This window comes from Crinia signifera, chromosome 2, assembly GCF_055691185.1.
Source record: "Crinia signifera chromosome 2, ASM5569118v1, whole genome shotgun sequence".
Taxonomy (NCBI): Eukaryota; Metazoa; Chordata; class Amphibia; order Anura; family Myobatrachidae; genus Crinia; species Crinia signifera.
In genome coordinates, this window is record NC_139218.1 from 133,997,784 (window position 1) to 134,025,311 (window position 27,528).

At 40.9% G+C, this 27,528-nt stretch overlaps 1 protein-coding gene across 1 annotated transcript; it reads right to left on the reverse strand.

Annotated features, from left to right (window-relative positions):
- Positions 1-1,014: 1,014 nt before the first annotated feature.
- LOC146058444 (uncharacterized) lies at positions 1,015-27,528 on the reverse strand. Its single transcript, XM_083170724.1, has 14 exons — positions 27,504-27,528; positions 27,251-27,280; positions 22,964-23,165; positions 22,648-22,704; positions 22,393-22,558; positions 20,532-20,656; positions 18,373-18,496; positions 16,727-16,912; positions 15,125-15,244; positions 10,447-10,588; positions 8,225-8,827; positions 5,892-6,077; positions 2,836-5,199; positions 1,015-1,202 (listed from the first exon to the last, which is right to left on the reverse strand). The coding sequence occupies exons 1-14, from the start codon at positions 27,526-27,528 to the stop codon at positions 1,015-1,017; spliced, it is 4,518 nt and encodes a 1,505-aa protein (XP_083026850.1).

A 27,528-nucleotide genomic window follows, 5' to 3' on the forward strand; every position in this document is an offset into this window, starting at 1 on the left:
TTAAATGCATGGCCCTGCCGGTCTGAATCCGGCGGCAATTAATAACCTGCATGCAGGTTGTTAATTGTTCACAGCCAGTGTTCTCAATGGGAACACTAACCCTGACACTTCACTCGTCGGCCCATGTAAGGGATCCATCAGTGTTACTGCCAGTTGGGCTTTGTGGCCAGTACTGGGAGCAATTCCAGATTCTTTCATAAACCCCTACACAATTTATAAGGAACCCATATCTTATTTGGTGCTGTTCATTTTCTAATATTACTCTGCATAGTCACCTACTCCTGCTCTGAAATCCAACTATAACCTTCTGAGTCACTCTACACTGTAAACATTAGCATATTAAAGTAAACTGCTGGGAGAATACTGATAACAAAGAACAATAAAATCTAACCAATTATGAAGCAAATGTGATGTCATACTGTCAATGTAAGAAAATAACTTTACATGATTGTATCTCAGCTGTAGATAATGGCTGGGTCAGTATGCTGGGTGCCATCTCCATCTACACCCTGGTCACGGTACAATGTTGCTGTTTGGGGATGCAGGCTTCAGTGCTTGTGCCTAGCTTGAAGCTGAGGGGCATACAGAAATTGCTCCAAGATGCTCTGATCCTCACACTGATAGCTGCTATAAATGTGGCCCCAGTTGCAGCGATATAGGGGTGGAGGAATCGCGTCACAAATCTACACAGGTACTGTCTGTGATGATTGCGGGCCAAACACCATTAGGCAGTGCAATGCTTTATTGTCTAAAGTGGAGAGGAGGTTGATGTGTTCTTTATGACGTGTGTATGGAATAAAGCATAATGATCATTTCTGACCTACATACATTACAATGTCAGCCATTTTAAAAAGTAAAATGGCTGACCATATTGCAACTTATTTACAGGGCATTAAAATGAAGTAGTAACAGCTGACTATCACCCCTGTTTCTGCCCTGCACTATAATCTATGTTTAAATGGGAGTTATCCATATCAAACAGCTGTTATTAAAGTGAGTGCCATCTCTTTACAGTTACTTACAACATTGACAGCTCTCATCAAATATTAGGTCTGTGGGGCAATCTTGCTCATAGGTGAGTCCTTTCCAACAGTTCCAGAAGGCATGTTTATTCCCAGCCACTGGGTACTGACCACTTGCCTTGCCAACACAAAATCCATAGCCACCTGAGGTGCTCTTTGTTTGAGGAGCTGAAAGGATGCCTGAAAAAAAAATCAGATAAACAGTTTTACTAAAATCGCTGCTGCTGTTGCAATCTCCCTATGGCCGAGATGTACTAGGCCTTGAAAAGTGATAACATGGAGAGGGATAAACCACCAACCAATCAGCTCCTACCCATCATTTTACAAACACAACCTATTATATGGCAGCTGATTGGTTAGTAATTCACTATTCAATTTATTTATCGCTCTATCAATCTGAGTCCTTCTGGTTTGCTTTGCATAGGCAGGAGAGGGATAAACCACCAACGTTTATCTCTCCTGGACGTTTATCTCTCCTTATTACCCTTGGATTTATCTCTTGTTAAAGCTTAATACATCTGCCCCTATGGGTCTAAAATATGTTCTTTAATTTTTTTTTTTGTATTTTTAATTTCTCAGGAATATATTGTGAAGGCTTATAGTGTGTACACACGGTAAGATTTGGCTTCCGATGTTCCCGATATAGGAACATCTGTGTTTTGTGAAGCTTTGGGGTATAAAAGAGTTCCCAGTCTAAGGAAGTTTATGCCTTATTTAGCTCAAATGATTATCAAATGCGTACACATGGTACACAGTATGCATCCGTGGGGTCCCCATATGAATGAAGCTGGGTTGCAAGGTGATTGATAGCTGGCGGCCATTTGTGGGCAGCATGCCAGCATTTTCTGTGAGTGCCCCGGAAAGCGCAGATGGCGACTGGCTGTAGGATGTCAGCAGCGGCCTCCTCATCATAGCCATCATAGCGCAGAGTAAGTCTAGACTTACTCTGCACTGCGAACATGGGTGGAAAACAATTTTGTGGTAAGTTATTGCAAATGGTTTTCCCGCTTTGTGTGCTGGCTGTGAAAGCATTTGCAGCCGGTGCACAGGGGCGGGGGGGGGGACGGGGGACTTTGGCAGGCATTGTTTACCTGATCGCTGGGCTCCAAATATTTGCAGCCCCGAAATCAGGTCTGAATCAGGCCCTTTATTTTTACTGGTACAGTTCAAAGAAGTGAGGTGAATAATACAAAAGGTCCCTTTTAAATGTGATAGATTATAAAACATGTTTCCCTAGTAAACAAAACAGTCAAATCTACAGAATGTACAGTACACCTTTAAAAAGTTGAGGGGTTAAAGTTTGGTCTATGGCAAAAGGTTTTTTTTTTAACCATGCAACAGCAGAAAAGGATTCAAATTAATGCAAATTGTCTTATCCTATACTGGAACATAATTAAGACATTTAACATTGTATGTCACTTGCATCAAATATCTTATGTCCACTGTACACATCATTTTAATAGTTGATATGGATTCAGTATTGAATCCCGGTGGTCGGGATCCCGGCGTTCAGAATCCCGACGCCGGAATCCGGACAGCCAAAATCCCGACAAGGGGGGGACGTGGATCGCCCCCCCTTGCGGGCTCGCTGCGCTCGCCACGCAGCGGGCCCGGTGCCTCGCTACGCTCGGCACACTAATTTATTCTCCCTCCAGGGGTGTCGTGGACACCCCAGGAGGGAGAATGTGTCGGGATTTCGGCGGTCGGGATTCCGGCGTCGGGATTCTGAACGCCGGGATGCCGACCGCCGGGATTTTAACTGCATCCCGTTGATATACCTTTCAATAAATTACATTATTTTAGAAATACTTACAGCATTGGCAGCTCTGGTTAAAATTGAGACCAACAGGACAATCTTGCTGATAAGTGAGTCCTTTCCAACAGTTCCAAAAGGCATTTTTCTTCCCTGTAACAGGGTACAAGCCACTTTTTTTGCCCACACAAAATTCAGATATACTACTAGAATGGCTGCTTTTAGAGTCAATGTGTTTTGGTTGTTCTTTAGAGTCATGGCTTTTGGGTTGATTGTCGGAGACATTATTCTTGGGGTGGTCATTAGTGTCACTGCTCTTTGGTTGTTCCTTAGAGTCACTGCTTTTAGGGTGACTGTCAGAGACAATACTCTTGGGGTGGCCCTTAGAGTCATTCATTTTGGGATGATTCTCACTACTCTGGCGATGATTGTTAGAGTTAATTATCTTAGAATGGTCATCAGAGTTACTGCTCTTTGGTTGTTCCTTAGAGTCACTGCTTCTGGGATGTTCTTTAGAGTCACTGCTTTTAGGGTGATTGTCAGAGTTAATGATCTTAGGATGATCCTTTGAGTCACTGCTCTTTGGTTGTTCCTTAGAGTCACTGCTTTTGGGTTGCTCCTTAGAGTCACTGCTTTTAGGGTGACTGTCAGAGGGACTTCTTTTGGCATGGTCCTTAGAGTCATCACTTTTGGGATGATTGTCTGAGATAATGATTTTAGGCTGGTCCTTTGAGTCATTGCTTTTGGGTTGTTCCTTAGAGTCACTTATTTTGGGTTTTTCATTAGAGTCACTACTTTTTGGATGACTGTCAGAGGGACTACTCTTGACACGGTCCTTAGAGTCATCACTTTTGGGGTGATTGTCAGAGTTAATGATCTTAGATTGGTCCTTTGAATCACTGCTTTTGGGTTGTTCCTTAGAGTCACTGCTTTTCGGTTGTTCATTAGAGTCACTGCTTTTAGGGTGAGTGTCAGAGACACTACTCTTGGCATGGTCCTTAGAGTCACTACTCTTTTGATGATTGTCAGAGTTACTTATCTTAGGGTGGTCATTAGAGTCACTGCTTTTAGGGTGACTGTCAGAGACACTACTCTTGGGGTGGTCTTTAGTGTCAATAGTTTTGGGGTGATTGTCAGAGTTAATGATCTTAGGTTGTTCCTTAGAGTCAGTGCTTTTGGGTTTCTCCTTAGAGTCATTGCTTTTAGGGTGACTGTCAGAGGGACTACTCTTGGCATGGTCCTTAGAGTCATCACTTTTGGGATGATTGTCTGAGATAATGATCTTAGAGTTACTTCTTTTGGGGTTTTCTTTAGAGTCACTGCTTTTTGGGTGACTGTTAGAGACAGTACTCTTGGCATGGTCCTTAGAGTCAGTACTCTTGGGCTGATTCTCGGAGTTAACTATCTTAGGGTGGTCATTAGAGTCACTGCTCTTTGGTTGTTGCTTAGAGTCACTGCTTTTGGGTTGTTCCTTAGAGTCACTGCTTTTAGGGTGACTGTCAGAGACACTACTCTTGGGGTGGTCTTTAGTGTCAACAGTTTTGGGGTGATTGTCAGAGTTAATGATCTTAGGCTGGTCCTTTGAGTCACTGCTTTTGGGTTGTTCCTTAGAGTCACTACTTTTAGGGTGATTGTCAGAGATAATGATCTTAGAGTCACTTCTTTTGGGGTTTTCTTTAGATTCACTGCTTTTAGGGTGATTGTCAGAGACACTACTCTTGGCATGGTCCTTAGAGTCACTACTCTTGGGATGATTGTCAGAGTTAATTATCTTAGGGTGGTCATTAGGGTCATTGCTCTTTGGTTGTTCCTTAGAGTCACTGCTTTTAGGTTGTTCATTAGAGTCACTGCTTTTAGGGTGAGTGTCAGAGACACTACTCTTGGCATGGTCATTAGAGTCACTACTCTTTTGATGATTGTCAGAGTTACTTATCTTAGGGTGGTCATTAGAGTCATTGCTTTTAGGTTGTTCATTAGAGTCACTGCTTTTAGGGTGAGTGTCAGAGACACTACTCTTGGGGTGGTCTTTAGTGTCAATAGTTTTGGGGTGATTGTCAGAGTTAATGATCTTAGGCTGTTCCTTAGAGTCAGTGCTTTTGGGTTGTTCCTTAGAGTCACTGCTTTTGGGCTGTTCCTTAGAGTCACTGCTTTTGGGGAGGTTGTCAGAGACAGTACTCTTGGGGTGGTTCTTAGAGTCACTGCTTTTGGGGTGATCATTAGAGATATTGATCTTAGGGTGGTCCTTAGATTTACTGGTCTTGGGTTTTTCCTTAGAGTCATTACTCTTGGGGTGATTGTCAGATATATTGATCTTTGTGTGATCTTTAGAGTCTGTGTCCTTAGGATTATTGTTGGAGTCACTGTGGCTGTTAGTTTTAGATGGAGCTACTGTGACAGGAACATTAGAAGGAGGAGGCAAGGTACCTGTAGAAAAAAAGACCTGAGTTACTAAGTAAAATGCTATAGTAATTTTTATTATTTGTTTTTCAATTGTTGTAATTTTTATTTAAAGAATGGGTTTGTCTCACCATCTGGTATGGATAAATAAGGAGCGCATACCAGGCTTTTAATAAGGGTTATGTGATACGGCTAGATACTCAGTGCACAAAGATTTGGGGTTCAGGGAAATTCATTTTTTTAATTATATCTGAAGACTTGCGTTGCATCAGATGTTTCTGTCTTTGTCTTTATGGGAGTTGCAATCCAAAATAACTGATGTGGCTAACTTGCTGAAGTCAATCTCCTTTTCATCAAGTTTTCAAGCAAAATGATAATATGTGGGCTACATACATTACAATGTCAGCCATTTTAAATATAAAATCATATATACTGCAAAGTATATACACATTGTAAGAATTAAGTAGCCAGAACTATCTGCTCAGAACGGTTTATTTACGAAGCAAGATACGTCTAGCAAAAACATTTTCCTTTTAAATTTTGGGTATAAACATAATCAGAAAGTATGGATTTTACAACCTGATAAAACCCTTAGTATGTCTTGCAGGAGCATACTGTAGGCTGGAAAACCAACGTGTATTTAAATTACTGTTAAATATAAGAAATCACTTTTAATAAAATTAGTATTGAGTGAATCCCTTAATACAATAGTTACTTACAACACTGACAGCTCTGATCAAACATTAGGTTGATGGGGCAATCTTGCTCATAGGTGAGTCCTTTCCAACAGTTCCAGAAGGCATCTTTGTTCCCAGGCACTGGGTACAGACCACTTGCCTTGCCGACACAAAATCCATTGTCATCTGAACTCTTGCTTGTCTTTGTTGTAGGAGCAGACAGGATGCCTAAAAAGGTCAGATATATATACAAGTAAAAAAAAACCTCTGCACACAGTATGCATTACCAGGGTGATTACAACATACCTTCTGAATCTGAAATCAATGAATTCTGTCCCAGAGTGCACTAACACATGGTGGGGGAGGGGCTCTGAGTATCCAGAACATCCCCCCAACAGACAAAATGTCTCCATCAATGTCTCTTTGAAGACTGACTATATACAGCCCCTTACTTATACAATTGGCCACTACATTGTTGTTAATCGCTAATTAGTACAACTATTGAACCATTGCAGGTAAATATTTCTGCTGTAGACCAGTTTCCTTTGTCTTTATTACTAATCCAGGTAATTTATAAAGTTGTATTTCAGAGATGCAACCCTGAGGAAGCCTTGATAAGGGACAAAACATGCTGGGTTGATTTTTTTTTAAAAACATTGTGAATTCCACTCTCCTTAACAAAAGAATCTGAAGAGACTGAATCAATCACAATTGTGAATCGTCAACAGCATGGTCTGCATCTGTCTGTTGAAAAATATTTAATTCAAGCTATCTTAAAGGTGTTATTTAAGTTTGGGGTTGTGGTCTAATGTGGAAGGGGCCAGGCCTCATTTGGGAGGGGGTCATTAGAACTCTTTGGCCCTCATTCAATAAGGAATGTATATGATAAAAATGATATATTTAGACAATAGAGTTTTCCATCCCATTGCAAACCTCCAAATGGTCACAGCAAAGCTGAGGATCAAGGTTTTAAATTTGTAATAATGTGCGATGCCTAACTTTACACTCCTGAGCCAGGGTTTTGTGTGAAGAACATATCTATTTACAGACTCTGGGGTATATTCGATGCCGGGGGCTCATTGTGACAGCAAGCAGGGCTGCCTGCTCACTGTCACAGCTCGACCTGTCAGTATTCAACTGACCCCCACCCACTGCCTACTCCGATTCTACCTCGCTCCGTTTTTGGAGCAAGGGGGAATCGGCGTATATGGCCGCAGAGGCAGTGAGACTCGTGGCTAAATGCAGTGGGCTCCCTGCATTAGCCGCGGGCCTCGCTGTTTTGAGGAATTCTTGCTGTCCTGTGACATCGAGGATTTCCCTGGAACATAGAATAGGGTGAGCGGCCAGCGAGGGTGTTAAACAGCGAGGATTGCTGGTTTTATGCGATCCCTGCCATTTAACCCCCTCAACGACCGCATTGAATACGAGCCTTTGACTGAACAATGATAGGATGGATGTGGATTGTAGATATAATAACCAAATGATCATTGTTTAATGTTTGTATGGCAAATAAATTAAGTCATATATGTAGCATTTGGGGACTATCCAATTAGTCCTGTAAAGCTGGCATTATCGGGGATTCTGGTTTGCATGCCTCAGGCGCTGAGACCCATTTTTCTTCAAAACTAATCCTGCATGATAATGAGTCATTTACTGCATGGTAAAGCTGTAATTGAATAGCCCGATATTACTTCTGGGCTAAAAAGTCAATTTGTACTGTGTGATAAATTAGTGCACGTAATAGGATAGCCTAATTTATTCTTAAATGTAGTTTATAGGTGTATAGATAAGATGTGCATATGATATATACATGTCCGAGCATTTGTTTTCTTGAGTTATTTACTGTTGGAAATGATAAGAGTTGCGGTAATATATATATATATATATATATATATATATATATATATATATATATACACATATGATACTGTGATGCACACATCATATGGAGGGTGTTTTGTGAGGTAGAACATGTAGCATTTTTATTACACAGGAAAAGCAGTGCTGTTACACATACTGGGAAGTGGTGGGGTTTGTATAATAGAAAAGTTCAGTAAGTAGGGGTTGTTCTACTACTACAAAAAAAATGTTAGTTCAAGCATAGGCATTATATATGTAAAATTATAAGAAAAAGTTCAATACCACCTAATAAAAGATTGTATTAATGAACTACAACCCCTACCCAGATTTTCAATCTAGCTTTTGTTAAGTCATACCTACTTAACTACAATATCCTGGAGTCTTCCAAATTCTGTTGGAGCTGGCCATCTTTCTTCACTCCACCCACTGTGTAACCTTGCATTACATAGCATAGTTCTATTGTACACATTTTTAATAAATATGAAATATAAATATATTCTTTCATAATTACTTACAGCACTGGCCGCTCTGGCTGAAAATCAGACCAACAGGACAATCTTCCTGATAGGTGAGTCCTTTCCAACAGTTCCAAAAGGCATTTTTCTTCCCTATCACAGGGTACAAGCCGCTTGCTTTGCCCACACAGAATACAGAAATACTTCTAGAATGACCACTGTTAGAGTCACTGTGTTCTGGTTGATTGTTAGACTTATTGTTGTTGGAGTGGGATCCAGTGTCGCTACTCTTTGATTTGTCACTGCTGTTTGGCTGCTCTTTAGAGGTACCACTCACTTGATGGTTGTCAGAATCACTGTCTCTTGGATGGCTGTTATCTCCACTGCTCTTAGGGTTGTTATCAGAATCACTCTTCTTTGGGTGTTCATTGCTCTTTAGATGGTCCTTTGAATCTATGCTCTTTGGATGCTCACTGTTCTTTGGAGGATCATTGCTCTTTGGATGATCTCTGCTCTTTGAAGGTTCAATACTCTTTGGAGGGTCATTGCTCTTTGGAGGGTTATTGCTCTTTGGAGGGTCATTGCTCTTTGGATGATTACTGGTCGTTGGAGGGTCAATACTCTTTGGATTACTAGATGTGTGTGGATGTGTAGAACTGCAATCTGAGAGATAAAACAAAAATATGATGCTCATTTCTGCATACTTTAAATCCATATATTGTAAAGGTGAAAAATAACAGCAGTTTTATTACAGTAAAAATGTCTTTATTAGATTTCTTCATGTTTTAGTATCCCAAAAAAGAAATCAGGGGCAGATTTATTAAGAAGAGATAAACTGGAGATAAAGCGGAGAAAAGGTAAAAGGAGATAAAGCACCAGCCAATCAACTCCCAACTGTCTTTTTCAAACACAGCTGATTGGCTGGTGCTTTATCTCCTTTTACCTTTTCTCCGCTTTATCTCCAGTTTATCTCTTCTCCAAGCTTAATAAATCTGCCCCTCAGTGCTTTGACATGCTCTTGTATAATATAGTATGGCAGGGATGGGTTCAGTATGATTTGCCAACAGTCGGGATCTCAGACGCTGGAATGCTGACAGCGGGGGAGAGCGCAATGAGGCTCCTTGCAGGCTTGCTGTGCTCACCACGCTGTGGGCGCGGTGGCTCTCTTTGCTTGCCACAACAATCTATTTTCCCTCTATGGAGGTCCTGGACCCCCATAAGGGAGAATAGACCCTGTGCTCTGGGACTCTGGCAGGCGGTAATGTCGACAGTCGGGATCTTGGCAGTTATAATAGGGTTTCCCTGGTTAAAACACATAGGGCTAGATTCTCTAAGCTTCAAAAGTGATAAAATGGAGAGTGATAAACAGCCCGCCAATCAGCTCCTACCTGCCAAATCACAGACTGTGTTTGAAAAATGTCAGACAAGAGCTGATTGGTTGGTTGTTTATCACTCTCCATTTTATCACTTTTGAAGCTTAGAGAATCTGGCCCATAATAGCAGTTAAACATGGATCCAGTCCAGGTTTTTGATTGCGGCCAGGAATCATTTGCAACTAAAGCTGGCCATACATCTAAATATTTATTGTCAGATCTGGATGGTTGGAAGAAAAACCTGGTAATATCTGAATGACAGTTTTTGGCAGTTTCCATCATTTCAAAGCAAATGGTCAACTGTCATTTGCCCTCATCCATTATTAGGTTTTTGTTCCAACCAGCCAGATCTGACAATAAATCTGTAGCTGTATGGCCGGCTTTAGATGACTAGTAGCACCTGTTAGCTGCCGTTAGGAATGGTGTCTGTAGACAGGTTAGGGACTCCTGATGCTAAATAAGTGTACTAGGCAATAGGCTGGGGATCTGAGGATACATTAGGAGCCATTGGTGTGTTAACCAGTATTATTTGTCAGACCATGTAATGTGACGCTGTATCGTGTAACCTGCTGTGAACTACTGCTATAACCATGTGAAGGACCTAACTGCTGGAGAATTTTACCCAATCTATATGAACCTTATATATGTATGAATGTATAAAACTGGGAAATTATTGAATTAAGAAATTATGAGGCTACAGTAGTTGGAGTTTTGTGATTTCTCACAAAAATACACCTGACGCTGAATTAGTCCCTTTGATTATTTTACAAAGCTGCTATTAGTTTTTACATTTTCTATAGTTGCCCTTTAAATCTTTCTGTAGACATCTCTATAATGTGCTTAACTGTTATCTGTTTCAGGATTAAGCGTTATTTTATTTATGCCTGCTCAATACAGAGAATGACTCACCAATGGACTGAATGCCAAATGTTCTCTTCAATGTAGAAATGAGAGGGAATTTGCCCTGGTTACAGAACGTGCCAGTGAAATCATCCATATCTAATGACCAAACCATAGCACCTCCAAAGTTATTCTGCATCAACCATTCAGCCTGCATGCAAGAAAAAGGACACAGATTGGAAAATATACCTTTTCATGTACACAGGCAAATTGTTTATAGTACCCCTCCACTGTGTCACAATGAAATGTCAGAAAAATTTAGCGTAATATGTGGAATCTCAGGCCTGGGTGTAGCCATCTTTGACATGACCGGGAGGGAAGATAGAATAAGTTGCCTCAGATGCAGATGTTTTAAAATTCAAATATCAGCATATAAATAAAAGCAGCTGTAGTTGTATTATTTGCCATTATTATTAATTTCACCTCTTTTTTTAACTTTTAACCTTTTCTTATTTGTACTAAATGTAGGCATCATGCTGACTATATACAGTGGTGCAAGTATAGCGGTACAGGGTGGTACGGCGTACCGCTAAAACATATGGTGCTGGTACCCCATATGGGTGCCGGACGGGATCCCAACAGTCGGGATCCCGACAGTCGTTTACCCGAAGTCGGGATACCGACTGTTAAAACCAAGACAGACGGGTTCCCAACGGCCACCGGCTAATCTCCCTCATGGGGGACCACGACCCCCATAGAGGGAGAATAGAATAGGTGGCAAACGTAGGGAGCCACCGTGCCCACAGCGTGGCGAGCCCGCAAGGGGCTTTGTTGCGCTCACCATGCTGTCTGAGTCCGGCCTTGGCAGAGAGCATGCAACCCCTGGGCCCTGGCATACAGCATGCAACCCCTGGCACAGAGAATGCAACCCCTGGCAGAGAACATGCAATCCCTGGGCCCTGGCAGAGCATATAACCCTTGGCAGAGAGCATGCAACCCCTGGCGGAGAGCATGCAACCCCTGGCGGAGAGCATGAAACATTGAAACCCCTGGCATTGAGCATGAAACCCACAGCAACGAGCATGTAAGTAAGCGGCACTTATGTGGCATAATATGTAATGAGCATTACAGCGTGTGTTATTATATATAATGGGCATTACCATGCGTGGCATAATGTGTAATGAGCATTACGGTGTTTGGTATATAACGTGTAATGGGCATTACGGTCTGTTGTATTATATGTAATAGGTATTACAGTGTGTGGCATGTGTAATGGGCATTATGGCATGAGTACTTTATAGATTTTTGCTGTGCGCCTTCGGTGTGCAATATCCCTATTTATGGTTTGTCTGGCTTCTACACTTTGATCCTGGCTCCTACATTTTGTGTGCAGGATGCAATGCACAAGCCCAAAGAGAAATGTCATCGTGTTCTAAAGGTTTGTCATGTAGCCACTCCCCCTCATGCCATATGGCCATGCCCAGACCACGCCCATTTTAGGCACGCGGCACAGTACCACTAAGACTTTTTTTCTACTTGCACCACTGACTAAATATCACATTGCTGGGCAGCTAGCTGTAACAGAGAACCCCATAATAAAGGAGAGATTTGTGGTAGATTATTTATCCAAACAAAAAACATAAGTGGAATAGGTTTTGTTTTTTAAAACCACAATGCAGTATGTCCTCTATAAAGAGACACAATCATGGAAGAAATTACCAATTAAATTGTTTCCCAGAGCAGGGCCAGCACCAACCAAATTAATTAGAAAAATCGATAGGATCAACAGCATACTGTATACTGTTATGTTCTACAATTTGGACCTTTGCAATATACAAAGTGGACCGTTGCAATATATGATGGACCAAATTGCAATAATTAATTTCATTCTGGCTCCCAAAATTAATTGTGGTCAGGTTTTTAGAAATGTTACGTTTATGTAAAAATGTATTAATATTTGAATATAACTTTTAAAGTTTGATCATTTTTTGTTGTGACAAGACGTTCTATCAGAGAATTATACACTACAATATTGCCTCTTTAAAAACATCCGAGTCCGGCCAGCATCCCGCACAGCTGACAAACTCATTGGCTATTACATTAAGCCCATATTGTATCAGTGGATGAATTTGTAACTAAGGGCCTTATTTTGGTTAATTCTTTCTGACAAAATCCTTCTTAGATGGGCAAAACCATGTGCACTGCAGGTGGGGCAGATGTAACATGTGCAGAGAGAATTAGATTTGGGTGGGGTTTTACTTCAAAGTGAGATCTATATTGCAGTGTAAAAATAAAGCAGTCAGTATTTTTCCTGCACAGAAACAAAATTACTCACCCAAATCTAAGTCTCTCTGCACATGTTACATCTGCCCCCCCTGCAGTGCACATGGTTTTGTCCATCTAAGAAGGATTTTGTCAGAAAGAATGAACCAAAATAAGGCCCTAAGGGCTACATTTTTGTTTTCTGTCATTTGGAACCTGCCAAAACTCATTGAAGACTGAAGTAGTTTTTAACAGCTAAAATAGAGCATTTCCCAAATGTATTTATTTAGGCAGCTTCTAAACCCCTATCTCTATGCAAACACACCACAATTCCATTTTGGTTTGCAAGCCTACACTGAAACTCAAACTTATTATTTCTTTGGTAAACACTATGATCTCCCTTTTCTCTTTTATTTGAAGATACTACTCAACAAATGGGCATTTTTATAATGAGCACAGGAGGGGGGCACCACACCGCAGACACTGCACCTACTCAGGGGTTAAGGGGGGGACGAGGTGGAACTGAGTTCCATCACCTTTAATGGTAGGGGGAACTCGGTTCCACCTCTACTACAGACATGCTTAGTAATTTCAACAGAAAAGCCTGTCCCAGCAGCTTCCTTTACTGGCATGGCGTATGTTATGTCATGCTGTCACCACCGCTGAAGTGTAGAAAAGCGGAGAGGAAGCTTCTGGAAGGACAGAGACAGATATGTGTATAAGGGGCACTTACTGTGGACATTTTGTGTAAGGGCTAATACTGCTGTGCGTATTATGAGTGTAAGGAATACTACTGTGGGCATTATGTATAAGCAACACTACTGTGTAGCATACATGTATAAGGAATACTACTGTGTAGCATAACTTAAAAAGGGGCACTACTTTGTGTATAAAGTGAATGAGGCACTACTCTTTGGTGTAATATGAATCAAGGTCACCACATGCGTGTAATGTGAATATGATTGTGCTACTTTGTGGCTTAATTTGAATGGGGGGTACTATTGTACATTGGGAAGTAGGGCACAAATTCTGTAGTTTGCAGGTGGCGCCGAAAACACTGATGGGGGAGGTGGGGGGGTTGTGGCAGAGGAACTAAGTTCCACCACCTCTCCAGGTCCACTTTGAGCCCTTCACCCATTATTATTATACTTACTCCTCCGGAGTAACATGGGGACTCCAGAGGAGCACTGCAGGCACAAGTCTGTCAGGAAAATGGCCACTGCGGCCCTTTGTAAGTGATTTGTGCATGGGAACTGAAAAACTCCCTGGGAACAAGGCACAGATACCAAATTCCCAGAGACCTGCATAGTATAATACCAGAGTCTACTCGGGTGTGGTATAGGGGTCCGACAGGTGGGATCCTGACAGTCATTAGCCCAACGTCGGGATCCCGACTGGCCAGACTCAGACAGCATGGCGAGTGCAACAAAGCCCTTTGTGGGCACGGTGGCTCGCTATGCTCGCCACCTATTCTATTCTCCCTCTATGGGGGTCGTGGACCCCCATGAGGGAGAATAGCCGGTGGCCGTCGGGAAAACGTCTGTCGGTGTTTTAACAGTCGGGATCAAGACGTCAGGTAAATGACTGTCAGGATCCCAACTGTCGGGACCCCGTCCGACACCCAGTCTACTCACAGTCAGAGAGGAGAGGGCCAGCAGCAGAGGTCTGCAAGGGGGTCCTCTCCTCTCTTAAAACACCCCTGACCCAACCTCATAGGTTATAAGAAATATATCACCAGACAAAAGCTTTGGGGAGTGCATGATAGATATTTCTGTCACCAACTATTATTTTGAAACATAACACAAAAAGGGTAAGTCAAATATGCAAATCTCGCAGTCTAGCATCCATAATTCCACGTTGTCTTTTGCTGTGTTGAACTTCAATAAAATTTGGAACTTACTTTGCCTATAGAATAGCCAAGAAAATTCAGCAATTATGCCTACCTCCCAATTGCCCAAATAAAAGTGTGACAGTCACACTATTTGGACACTGTCCCATTGTCCCACCTGCAGGTCAAAGTGTCCTGCGGTATGGGGGAAGTTTGGGTGAGCCGGTGACTACTGCTGCTCTGGGGAGCAGCCGGTGATTGTTGAATAGATGATGTTCTGTCTGAGATACATGTTTTTAAAAAACGCAGCCTTGATGTGTCACTCATATGTCACACCTTTGGAAAAGTATCATAAATGTCCTGATCTCACCATTTAAAGTATGTGAGCCCTAACTTGATAATAGATAATTAAAGGTCATAAAGTGAAAATCTCATTTTAGCATTCCACCAGCATTGACCAGTGCTTCTCTAAATATTGTAGTGCATATGTTTGCTGGGAAGAGTCATACAAAATATACATTTTTGGAGGGTTTTCTTTACATTTAAATGTCCTTAAAACACATCCAATAAAATAACAATAAAAAATGTACATGAATAAAAAATTGTCATTTAAATTAATTGTTTGTTGTATAATATAATTGTACTGTTGAAATGTACCTTAATTTGGAAACTGATGGTATTGTCATATCCCACCCAATCACTGCCCTGGTAAGCATAAGGTACATCCTCCGAAAATGACCATTCACTGGTGGCTCCATTTTTCAGAAAGGTGCAGATCTGTTTATATGGGATAAAAAATGTATCGAAGTTTGAAATAGTTTAGAAATAGTTTAGAAAATTGATTTTAAATATTTAAGTAATTGATATTTTCCATCCAGACCAGGGGCCACTTGTAATAGGGTGGGAGAATCACAAAGGGCCTTATTTTGGTTCATTCTTTCTGACAAAATCCTTCTTAGATGGACAAAACCATGTGCACTGCAGGGGGGGCAGATGTAACATGTGCAGAGAGAATTAGATTTGGGTGAGTAATTTTGTTTCTGTGCAGGGAAAATACAGACTGCTTTATTTTTATACTGCAATATAGATCTCACTTTGAAGTAAAACCCCACCCAAATCTAATTCTCTCTGCACATGTTACATCTGCCCCACCTGCAGTGCACATGGTTTTGCCCATCTAAGAAGGATTTTGTCAGAAAGAATGAACCAAAATAAGGCCCAAAGTGAGATTTTGGGAGAGTTTTCCCATTTTTTTAAAGTGAAATCAATGAAATGGCAAAATCACCCTGGTTTTGTAGTGTATATGATTGCCTCTTTTTAAAAAAATGGGAAAACTCTCCAAAAATCTCTCACTTTCTGAGTCTCACACCCTAATATGTGTGACCCCTGATGTTTTATATATATATATATATATATATATATATATATATATATATATATATATATATATATATGTATGTATGTATGTATGTATATTTCAGAGGTATCAGATCCACACCATTCACACATATATGTATGTATAAGACCTTTTAAATGTATTTATTTTTATTCTTGACATGTATTCCATTGTATTGTGATTTGTGCACAATGGGCATTAATGAACTGGAGAGGGCAAGTCTATTTTGGGAGCAGTAAGACATACATTTACTAAAGCTTCTTAAACTGAAAAGAGGTGATGATTCCAAAAGCAATCAATGGGATTCTGTCTATCATTTTCTAGGATGCAATAGAGAAATGATAGGCAGAATCTGATTGGTTGCTATGGGCAAAATCACCTCTTTACAATTTAAGAAGCTTTAGTAAATTTATGTCTACAGGCCTATACACACTATGCAATTTTGATCTGTAAGCGTCTCAGTTTTGTCGATTGACCTGGTTTCAGCTCAAAAGCGATTCAATATGTATAGGCAGACAATGAGCGGTGAGCATTGATGCGCACTCTCGCACCATCGCCAGCGGCCCCCGTTCATCTGCAATTATCGCTATGCTTAAAACGCAGTTTGTATGCACAGATAGATTGGGATTATTGGGGCAGATGTATTTAGTCTGTTGAAGAGATAAAGTAGAGATAAAGTAGAAGGTGATAATCCACCAACCAATCAGCTATATTTGAAAAATGGCAGTTAGGAGTTTATGCTGGTGCATTTAACCTTCCATTTATCTCCACTTTATTTCTTCACCAGGCTTAATACATATGCCCCATTGTCAGAAATAGATGGGAGAGACCTATACATTTCTTAAAAGGATGTTGCTACCTACTTCATAGTAAGCCAATAAACCTGGTTGCCTGGTATAAGGTCCAGCTTGTCCGGGCCCTGATGTTGGGGCACCAATAGCAGTATCAGCAGGGTTTTTTAGGTGGAAGGTACGACCATAAGTTGGGAAGCCAATAAGAAGTTTTGAAGCTGGTGCACCATGATTCTTCCAGTAGTTCATGGCGTAATACTAGAAAAAAAGAACTTAACTGTCATTTACTCAATACTATATCTTATACAGAAAAAAAAAACAGATGGATGGACAGACATACAATCGACAAATAGACAGCAATCATGGTTACTAGCTGATCTGTGTCTGATTTCAACTGGTTTATAGGTGAAACATATTGCCCCCTTTTCCCCCCTTGGGAGTTAAGGTGCCCATACACTGTGCAACAGGGCAGTGCGATGAGATGCCTGCTCCCGTGCACAACCCATCACACAGCACATAAAGTATGTGTGGCCTGTGCTTTTTAGCACTAGATTGCATCGTATCTAGCACAAAAACCACAGTGCTGTGGCACATTGTATGTTTTTTGTACTAGGTATAATGCAATCTAGTACTAAAAGCATGGAGTTCATCGCACCGTGTATGGGCACCTTTAGCTTTTTTTATCAGTGGGTTGTTGCAAATAACTATAACATTACCAAACCCCCCAGCAGGTCACATGTTCCAGGTCACCCAGCAGGTGCACAGGGAGAGTTCAACAACTGTCACAAAGATGATGCATTGTAAATAGCTAATGGATGTTTTGCCACATAACTCCACCAATTACAATGCTATAATTCTCCAAACCTTTTATTTGATATATTATGTGCAGCATCATAGAAATATGTCACTCATAAAAGTCGTCCTTCAGCTATTAATATATAGATTTGTATCCTTTACCAATAATTCGATATATTTACACTCCTATAAGGCCTCCCTACCACTTTGTTATTTGCCAGATTTGTTTTATCACTGTTGCTTCCAATTGCAAAGCTCAAAAGAAATTTGCTGCGCTATATAAAAAACTGCTATTAAAATAGTATAATTATTATTATTATTTAAATTTTACCCCATAAAATATATTCTCCCATTACATTTCCCATTACCGCATACTGGGGCAATAACAAATGCTACAAATATTCAATTTGCCAAATAATGGGCCAATCTCACAGCTGGTTCATTTGGTAAATGTCACTGTTTAGCAGACTCCATAGAAACCTATGGATGCTGCTTTTAATATTGAAAATAGGTTAGCTACATTCATTCTGGGAATACGTAATAATTAGCCCTTGAAAAAAAAAAAATTCTGTATCCCCAAAAATATTTTTTAGAAAAATGTATCATGTTCTTTTATTAACCCTCTGAGTGCCAACATTGCTGTGAGAGATCCTCAAAATATCTGTTAAAAATGCCAGCGCCGCTCACAGCGACTGTTCTTTATTGGGTTCAATATTTAACTATCCTTCAATGAGTTGACCTGGCTGTATTTGTATTTATTCATTACTAAAAGAACAGTCGCTGTGAGCGACACTGGCATTTTTAGCAGTTATTCTGGGGATTTCTCACAGCAGTGTTGGCACTCAAAGGGTTAATGTTTGATATTATTTACAACTGGAATGCTCCCAGACATACAGTTTCACCATATTGGTTTTAATACTCACAACATTGAGGTAGGAGCTGTATCTCGTTTCTCCAGGCCTTGCAAACAGGGGGCTATTTTCTCCAGTGTATCCTTCCCAAGAGCCATGCAGGTCATAAGTCATTACATGGATGTAATCCAAAGCACTGTGTAATATGGAATGTTAACATTAAATTTCTACTTTTACATTCGAACTTACGCAAATTATGAGTCTGATTCAGGCTTGTTCAGAAGGGGTCGAATTCAACGCCGATCTGATGGTGGGGGTCTTATCATTTGCATGCGCTTATTTGCGCATGTGCAGACACCATGTGCTGGCAGAAGAATCATTTGATGGTGAGCAACCTGCATGCGAGGGGATGTGTGCGCGTACACATCCCCTCACATGCTACTGAGGGAAACCGGGTGGTGGTGGGGCATTTGTTGGGTCGGCAAATAGGCGCTGCCTAGCGAGCAGGTCTGAATCAGGCCCTATGTGTTCAATAAACATTTAGAGACTGCTATAGAGTATGGGCTACAGTTTGTGTTGCACACAATCTCTCTGTATATGTATTGAAAACACTTAACTCCGTCTAAAGATCTGCAAAAGTCACACATGCACCTTGTTCTCCCAACAAAAGAATTGCACCAAATACAGATGGTAGAAAACATAGTTGCCAGGCTTTTAACCAACCAGCCCCATTCTAGCCACATAACCCCCATTCTCTACTCCCTCCACTGGCTGCCTATAAGATAACAAATCATCCTCAAGATTAACTGAGTTTCAGAGCCATACATGACCATCGCCCAAGGTACCTGAAGCAGCGTCTGATTCCTTACTGTCCCACCAGATTATTGTGTTCTGTAGATGAAGGACCTTTAGCAGTACCTAGAATCTCCAGTAATTCATCTGGGGGTCAAGCTTTTAGCCATGCGGCACCAACTCTATGGAAATAACTTTCGAGGTCCCCCCATACCACGAGTCCCCTCGGTAACATGCAAGGGCATGCACATGAACACATCCCCTGGCATGCGGCCGAAGGGGAGAAAAAGCAGTCTGAACTGACTTTTTATATCCTTCGGTGTCTGTATCAACCCACCAGCAAAACACCCAGTTTTTCATGGGGACGCTTATAAAATACTGGGTCTTCCCCACCAGAATGAAGAAATTAGGAGGTCCGCGTTCAGCCTCCTCCATCTGGGTCCCCTCCTCTTTGCTGGCAGTGCTGCCACACAGCACTATAGAATATGAGCATTAGGAGGCTCAGACTCCAATGCGCATATGTAGTTCTCCGTAAAAAGGCTTGGAGGCCATTTTTCTGGTGATTTCTGCAGAGCTGCTGCCATCGTCGCAGGACTCCGGAGCTGTAACTCCTAAAAAATTGGGTGCATCATGCACGGTGTGGACCCTATTGCACAGCACACACTGCACCCATTATAAATATGCCACAGAACCTAGTGCATATGTGCTGCCAGTTTGCAACATTGTATGTACAGAATTGCAACTTTGTTAGTGAATGCAATTAACCCCTGCAATCTGGGACAACATATGGACAATTAGAGGCAAGCACACCGGTTTAAAGTGAAGGCAAAAGAGTCTTTATCAAAAAAAGTGTGAAGGCAAATATCCAACTTGCAGTACAGGCATGATACAAGAGTTGTTACCAATGCAGGAGAACATCATCCACATTTCAGACAGCAAATATAGAAGACTGCAGGGATGCCATATTCTAGCTCTACAGCTGTTTCGGTGGACGTACCACCGTCATCAGGAGCTCCTGATGACGGTGGTACATCCACCGAAACAGCTGTAGAGCTAGAATATGGCATCCCTGCAGTCTTCTATATTTGCTGTCTGAAATGTGGATGATGTTCTCCTGCATTGGTAACAACTCTTGTATCATGCCTGTACTGCAAGTTGGATATTTGCCTTCACACTTTTTTTGATAAAGACTCTTTTGCCTTCACTTTAAACCGGTGTGCTTGCCTCTAATTGTCCATATTGTATACCATTTACATGGTTTTAGCACCCACCTCCTTGGATAGGAGTGTGCACAGACGCCTGGATCTCTATATATATATACATACATATATATATATATATATATATATATACATATATATATATATATATATATAAATATTATATATAAATATATATATGTATATAGACAGAGCAAACAGACTTTTGGATTTTCTTACTTAGCAAGTTGAGGAATCTCGTAACTTGACTGGATTTTTGAGATAGTTGAAGCTACTGCAGCAGTCACCATGAGTCTTGGTCTTTTAGCTATTTGAGCTTCTATTTCAAAAGCTGCTTTAATTTCCTGGATTGACAAAATCAAAAGGTAAATAAGTCATGCTTCTTTTTTTTTTTGAGAAAAATATGTATTGTTTTTTCACATAAATTATAAATTAGGAAAGAGTACAATTAGTTGACAATGGAAATACAAATATATTTAAGTAATATTCCTAAATAACAAATATATTTAAGTTTAATTTCAGATACAGAGATAAATAGTAAGTATCATTTCTAGATTATCAAACACAAAGGGAAAATAGCGGGAAGGAAATATGAGGTTGGGGGAATGACAAGACAAAATTTTAAAAGATTTTAGATCTTTAGGGTCTGTACTTATTCAACTTATTTTTATATAAGCCAATATAAATTTAAAGAAAATAAAGGACAGAGGAGTCTAGTCTCCTTAAGGGGCAATTGATAATTGTCTAAATGAAAACCATGAAGTCGCTAATGGTTAATGGTGCTTCTAGATCAAAGTTGCCTACCCTTCCTCATCCTGCAAGTGGCTCCTACTGCTCCTACTGAATTGCACTCCTAACCTACCTACAATGACTTTTCAGAACCTTAGGTGAACGTGTTGTGGTGTCTTAGAAATTCAACACCTGTCATTTACATTAAGTTCAACAAGGATGCCTCTCTCAGAATCATCCTTAAGTTTGTAATGTACTTAGAGGTATCCCTCAAATTCTGCAGCCTTATGCTGCCTAATGGTAGAGCCGCCCTATCAACTAAGAAATAAAGCTTGCTTTTGGAAGAAAACACTGTCCTGAGCAGTTTGCAATATTTCAGTGCATGAGACAGTCCCTGGAAGATGGAGAGCGCTATGCCTGTCCTCTGTCCACCCAGGGCCGGTGCCACCACTAGGTAGCTCTAGGCATTTGCCTAGGGCGCCGGCCACTGGAGGGCGCCAGTGTGCAGCAGGGGCTGGAGCAGCAGCCTCCGATGCACCCCCCAACTTACAACCCCTGCCAACCACAGCCCCCCGGCCCACCAGGGAATGCTGCGGTGGCCTGCCACCACAATCACCGACACCCCCCTGTACAGTGCCCGGGGGCGGTTGAGCACCCCGGAGCGTGACCCCCCCCCCCCTGGAACGCTGCGGCGCCTATCACCTGCCACCCCCCCCCCTGTACAGCGGCCGGGGGAGCACTGGAGCGCCCCCCCCCCCCCCGCCTGGGGCGCTCTGGTCCCTTCCACCGGCACTGTGTCCACCATCACTAAGAACAATGTTGAGGTGGACACCAACTGGACCTTGGCCCAGTTTTAGAAGAATATAGGCTTGAATCCTAGATCTACAGTATTGACTTCAAGACCAAAGTAGATCCCTGTTGGTGCGCAACGACAGAAGTTCTGATGTGAAAGCAGCATGGCTAAGCTGATTGTGATGGCTTTTTTTAAGACTGATCATGTCTGGTATGCCAACTAACCAATCCATATATATCCATCTTTGGAGTGGCCGCGATGGACAGAGTGCTGTGCTAACTCCCCGCTGCTGCCGCATTCTGTGTAGGAGGGGGCCTATGCTGGCACCCCTGGACCACCCCAGCCCTTAGATTCACCCCTGGGAGCTGCCACAACAAGGAATAGGCTGCTGCCCTAGGCAATTGCCTTGTATGACTATGCCTAGGGCCGGCCCTGTGCAAGATGCTCCTAAAAAGCAAAAATAAGAAAGACAAAGCGCAACGAATACTATGGTCTGATATTCTTTAAGTATACTGTAGCTGTAATAAACTGAAAGGCCTCCTCATAGTAAATGTTTACCTGCACTAGGATGGTAAACAGATGCCTGTCCTTTGGGGGGCTTCCCCTGGCACCAGGATACTCCCAGTCAATGTCGAGCCCATCAAAGTTGTAATCCCGCAGGAATTTAATAACTGATGTTATAAATGTCTGACGGTTCTTGAGTGATGAGACCATGGCAGTAAAGCTGCAGTGAGTAAAGGCAGTGCATCATTTTAAAAATCGATCACAAAAGTAAAGTGACCATGAGATTTTTTTTTTATCATTTGTACTTACGGTATAGTGCCAAAGTTCCATCCTCCAATAGATAGCAGGGTTTTTAAGTTACTATTCCTAAAAAAGAGACAATGGATCACATGCAATAAATGTACATTATTTTACTCTTCTAACCTTTTTTGTACCATAGCCTTAAAGATCTAAGATTACAATAAAAAAAATACATGTACACCTACTTTTTATGTGTTTGATCTAGAAATTACATATCGTTTGAAAAATGATGGTCAATGTTTGTGCTAGTTTTTGAGCTTATGGGCGTTGTTGAACGTTTACAGTTCAATGCCCAGGATATGAACATTGCAGTGACACTACTTACTGTTTCTTGAGGTCCTGCAGAGCTTTATATTGATGGACATCATTCCATTCTAAGGTGGAGATTTGGTTGTCGGACATTCCGGCAAAGGCATAAATCAGGTGAGTACACAGACATGGGTCAATGTTTTCAGGTTTAAATCTCCCTGCTCCATTTCTGTACTGGGCCGAGCTGCTGAAGTAACATGTCAGCTCATAGGCTGAGACTGTGTGACAAATACAATAAATGATCATAAATATCATCTTAGTGTACTTTCATATGTATATACAAAATTGTAATTGTGATTGCCTACTCTGAGACTGAAATTTAAGGCAGTTTTTCTGTAAAAACTAAATTTATGAACATTTATTTATATATTATTATTATTATTATTAATAATAATAACCATTATCTATATAATTCCAACTTGTTCTGTTCCACATTGGGTACATGGTAATACAACTAGAGTAGATATATTCAAAGATATAAACAGGATTCTGTTACAAACTTACAATCAATAGGTAACTTGATGCATGGGGTATATGTTTCTGTATTGGGGGAGGAAGCTGGATCGTGCAGAAGAAAATCAGGCAGACACAGGGAGAACATACAAACTAAAAATATAGAGAATTTCTTGGAAGCAAACCAATGACCCCAGTGCTGAACATATAAATAAAGATAACCATTGCACCACTGTATTGGCCCATATACAGTAAGCAACCCCCGGGTCCCCACTAGCTTCTGTTGTGCAGGGCTAGAGCAGAAGAATAGCGTTATCACATCATGTGAGGATGAGGCAACAATGATGAAATTCCCACTGCCATACCCGTGTTCCTCCAATTTGAACTTCATATTATCTTGGGGAGCATAGCATGAAACAGTAAACAACTGTGCTCTAGTATTAATAATATTTCTTATCTAGCTAAAAAAATATATAACAACCATATTGTAGCTTAGTTTTTTTTTTTTTGGGGGGGGGGTTTCTGGGCATGCTAAGGCCAGTGGTTGTGCCCTTCAGTGCAACTTTACCGGCCCCATTTGCATGATGTAACTGGAAATCCTGGGTAACCTGAGGATTACTCAGATGGCCAATGGTCATGCAGTTGATCTCATGCTGAATCTTTGGAAGCAGCAGCAGATCGAAGTTACCACTGTGCATTTTTTTTTTAATAAACCTAATTTCTCATAGCTGCAACATCTCTGAATAAGGCCCTATTTGCAATTGTTGTATACAGGGACATTGGGGGGGGACTTTGTACCCAGGCCCGGGTCTGCTGGAGGGGCCCGGGTCCCTCCACCGCTACAGAGACCGGGCAGGGGGAGTGGAGAGGACAGGCTGCTGCAGCAGCATAGCCTCTCTCTCCCATTCAGCACATGCTGCTCAGAGCTCAGGGAGGCAGCAGCCGCCTGTCCTTAGTCACACAGCCCACACCCCCAGCAAATTTATAAAAAGAAAAAAAAGGGCCATGACCACACACACTCCCAATGACCACACCCCTTTTCCTGGGGCCCGACGGCACTTTCAGTGGCCCTGGTTGTATAGCATTAATAATGTGTGGATAAAGGGCCAGATGTATCAAGCTTCAAAAAATTATAAAATGAAGAGCGATAAACTGCCAGCCAATCAGCTCCTACCTACCATGTTACAGGGTGTATTTGAAAAACTGGCTGGTTGTTTATCACTCTCCATTTGATCACTTTTTTAAGCTTAGTACATCTGAAGGCCTTGTAAATGTGTTAGTGTGTTTTGGCTTCTTTGAAATTTACACCAAGTTAAAATATAGGCAGGATTGTAATGGTCCGATTTTGTGAAATATCCAATTTGTCCTCAAAAGTCGAACATTTACAAAGCTGGATGTTGTCAACTCTGAATAAGAGCGGCCAGTAAAAAGTCAGATCCAGATTCTTTTGTCCAGAATAACAGAATAAAGTTTCAAACAAAATAGCTCTATAAAGTTGAACACATGAACTCCTACAGCTGTTTTTGTAGGAGGTGACTTGTATTCTGCAATAGTATATCTCAATAACAAGTACACAATTACAGCACATTGGTAACAAATAAACATTTTTATAATTATTTGTAAACCTAAAAATCCAAAATATCTCTCAAAATAGGTCATGTACTGTAAATGTCATTGCTGAATGTTTTCCCTAATAAAATGAATAGGACATACAAAGAGCTTCTGTCGAGTTTGTATGTTATTGCATATATTCTGTATGTAATTGTGACTGTATCTGCACACAAAATGTTAAGCTACAGTGTTTTTCCTGTCACATAATTTGCTATACAAATACATCCGCAATTACACACAGAATATAGGCATGCCATTTCTGTATCTGCAAACCAAATTATGTTACAAGTCTCTTCACTATTGGTATCTACTCATCCACCCCCACCTGTCACCCCCTTCTGATTCTTCTCTTCAGTTTTCTTCTTCTCTTGTTTTTTTTAGAAAATGTGTTTTCAAATGACTCATTTCTTATTTTGCCCTTAGTCACCCCTTTTTTCTTTGTTTTGATAGAATTATTGCAGTAGCATCATTTGTACATCTGAGTAGTCATTGGTTTTATGTATATAATATGGGTAAGGAATCGCAATGGCAGAATAATACAGTAAGTATCAAAGACACTCAGAAAAGACCAACATATAACCGTGTTGTTGGCAATCACCTGCAGTACCTGGTTGGCGGTGCTCATAATATTGTTCAGCGTTACAACTGAAAAAATAAGTCAAGAGATGACCAAAGAGGAACAAAAGGGGTTTAACTTTTATTTCAAAGTCTAAAATAACATTGCGTATGAGGACATTTTTTTTTGTTGATATGCAATGTTATTGTAGCCTTTGAAATAAAAGTACATTTTTAACTCATTCATTCACCATTAATTTTCTAAGTGTGCCCCAAAATCCCTTTTGTTCTTCCTTGGTCATCTCTTGGCTCATTTTTTCATGTTATTGGTTTTGTTCCTTATGCTGGCTATACACTATTTATTTATTTATTAATTAACAGTTTCTTATATAGCGCAGAATATTCCATCCCGCTTTACAATAGGAGACGGTTATACAACAAACTGGGTATTTACATACAGTCAACCGTATGAGGGCCCTGCTCACAAGCTTACAATGTATAGGGAAATAGGACCACTAGACACTAGACTAACTTTCATCCAACCATCCAAGTAGTTGGTTGGTTGGTTGGTTGGATGGATTAATAATAATGTATTGTAATTTGTAATTTGCTCCTAAAATCTGGTAACCGAAAAAACTGGCGTTAAGACAGGGTTCTGTAGTTGATTTAAACAATTTGCTGATTGTCATTTGCTCCCATACAGTACCAGAGTTTTAGTCCAACCAACTAGTTGGATGGTTGGACTAAAGCTGGTCTACTGTATGGCCAGCATAACTAAGACTAGCAATTGTCTATTATTTTCTGTTGCTTTTTGTAAAACTCTGTAATTTACACTGCGATTTATTGTATACTTGTCAGTTCATCCCAATAAAATACTATGGGTAGTATTCAATGCCGCTCACCGTGGCCGGTGAGGGGGTTAAACAGCGAGGATCGCAGAAAACCAGTGATCCGTGCTGTTTTACCCCCTCGCCGGCCGCTCACCCTATTCAACGTTCTGGGGGAATCCTCATATGACGGCGAGGATTACCCCAAAACCCGCGGCTAATGCAGCGAACCCGCTGTATTTAGCCGCGAGTCGTGGCTGCTTCAGCAGCCGCATACGCCAATTCCCCCTCGCTCAATAAACGGAGCGAGGAGGAATTGGCATATGAGGGGGGTGAGTTGAATACTGACAGGGCGAGCGGTGACAGTGAGCAGGAAGCCTTGCTCGCTGTCACCGCTCGCCCACAGCATTGAATAGACCCCAATATGTTTTGTTTTTTTCATTCATGAGGTTATTATTACACAGTGGGTTGGTTTCCATTCATTGAGGTAATTTACAAATACTCCATTAAGGTAGACAAAAGCAACCAATCAGCAATTCATTTATATCTATCTAATGCAAGCTTCACAATAAAATCAATTTGATTGGTGGATTCAAAATGTTATTCAGTTTAATGCATAAGGCTATGTAAAGAGCAATGTAATTACACACTGTAATAAGGTTTTAAAAAATATAACAATTATTGATGATACATGATAACTTCATAATAAAAATGGCAAGTTAAGCTAGTTGTCATTTACAAATGGATAGAAGTGCTGGGGATTGTAAACTCCTAAATTTTTCGTCAATGAATTGTGCTTGCAGTTAAGAGCAAATAAATCTCCTTTTCCTGTACCCATTACTCTACCCATTACTCACCCAGCTGAGAGCCCAGCACCAGTGCCAACCCTAGATAAAACAGAAAGGAAATATTATTTAGCTATTCCTATAGAGATCATAGCTCCTATAGAGCATTTTGTAAGAAAGCAATAAGTATAAAGTATAGATTGCAGGCTATGTATGATTCAGATTTGTTCACCTTTTGGCCCATAATAACAGAACCAAAAGTACAAAGCACCAATAGTTATTTGGTAATATCAGTAATTTGTTATGTTCTGTAATAGGCACGCACCGATGAGGAGGAGAACCTTGGCCAT

What these genes read in the sequence shown, in the direction of transcription:
- LOC146058444 (XM_083170724.1), bottom strand. Translation starts at nt 27,528, where the DNA reads ATGGCCAAGGTTCTCCTCCTCATCG. An exon ending in GTTTATTGGCTTACTATGAA is followed by an intron (nt 15,245 to 16,726) that starts GTAGGTAGCAAC and finishes CCATATAAACAG; the next exon opens with ATCTGCACCTTTCTGAAAAA. An exon ending in TAACCAGAGCTGCCAATGCT is followed by an intron (nt 1,203 to 2,835) that starts GTAAGTATTTCT and finishes TTTTTTTTTCAG; the next exon opens with GCATCCTTTCAGCTCCTCAA.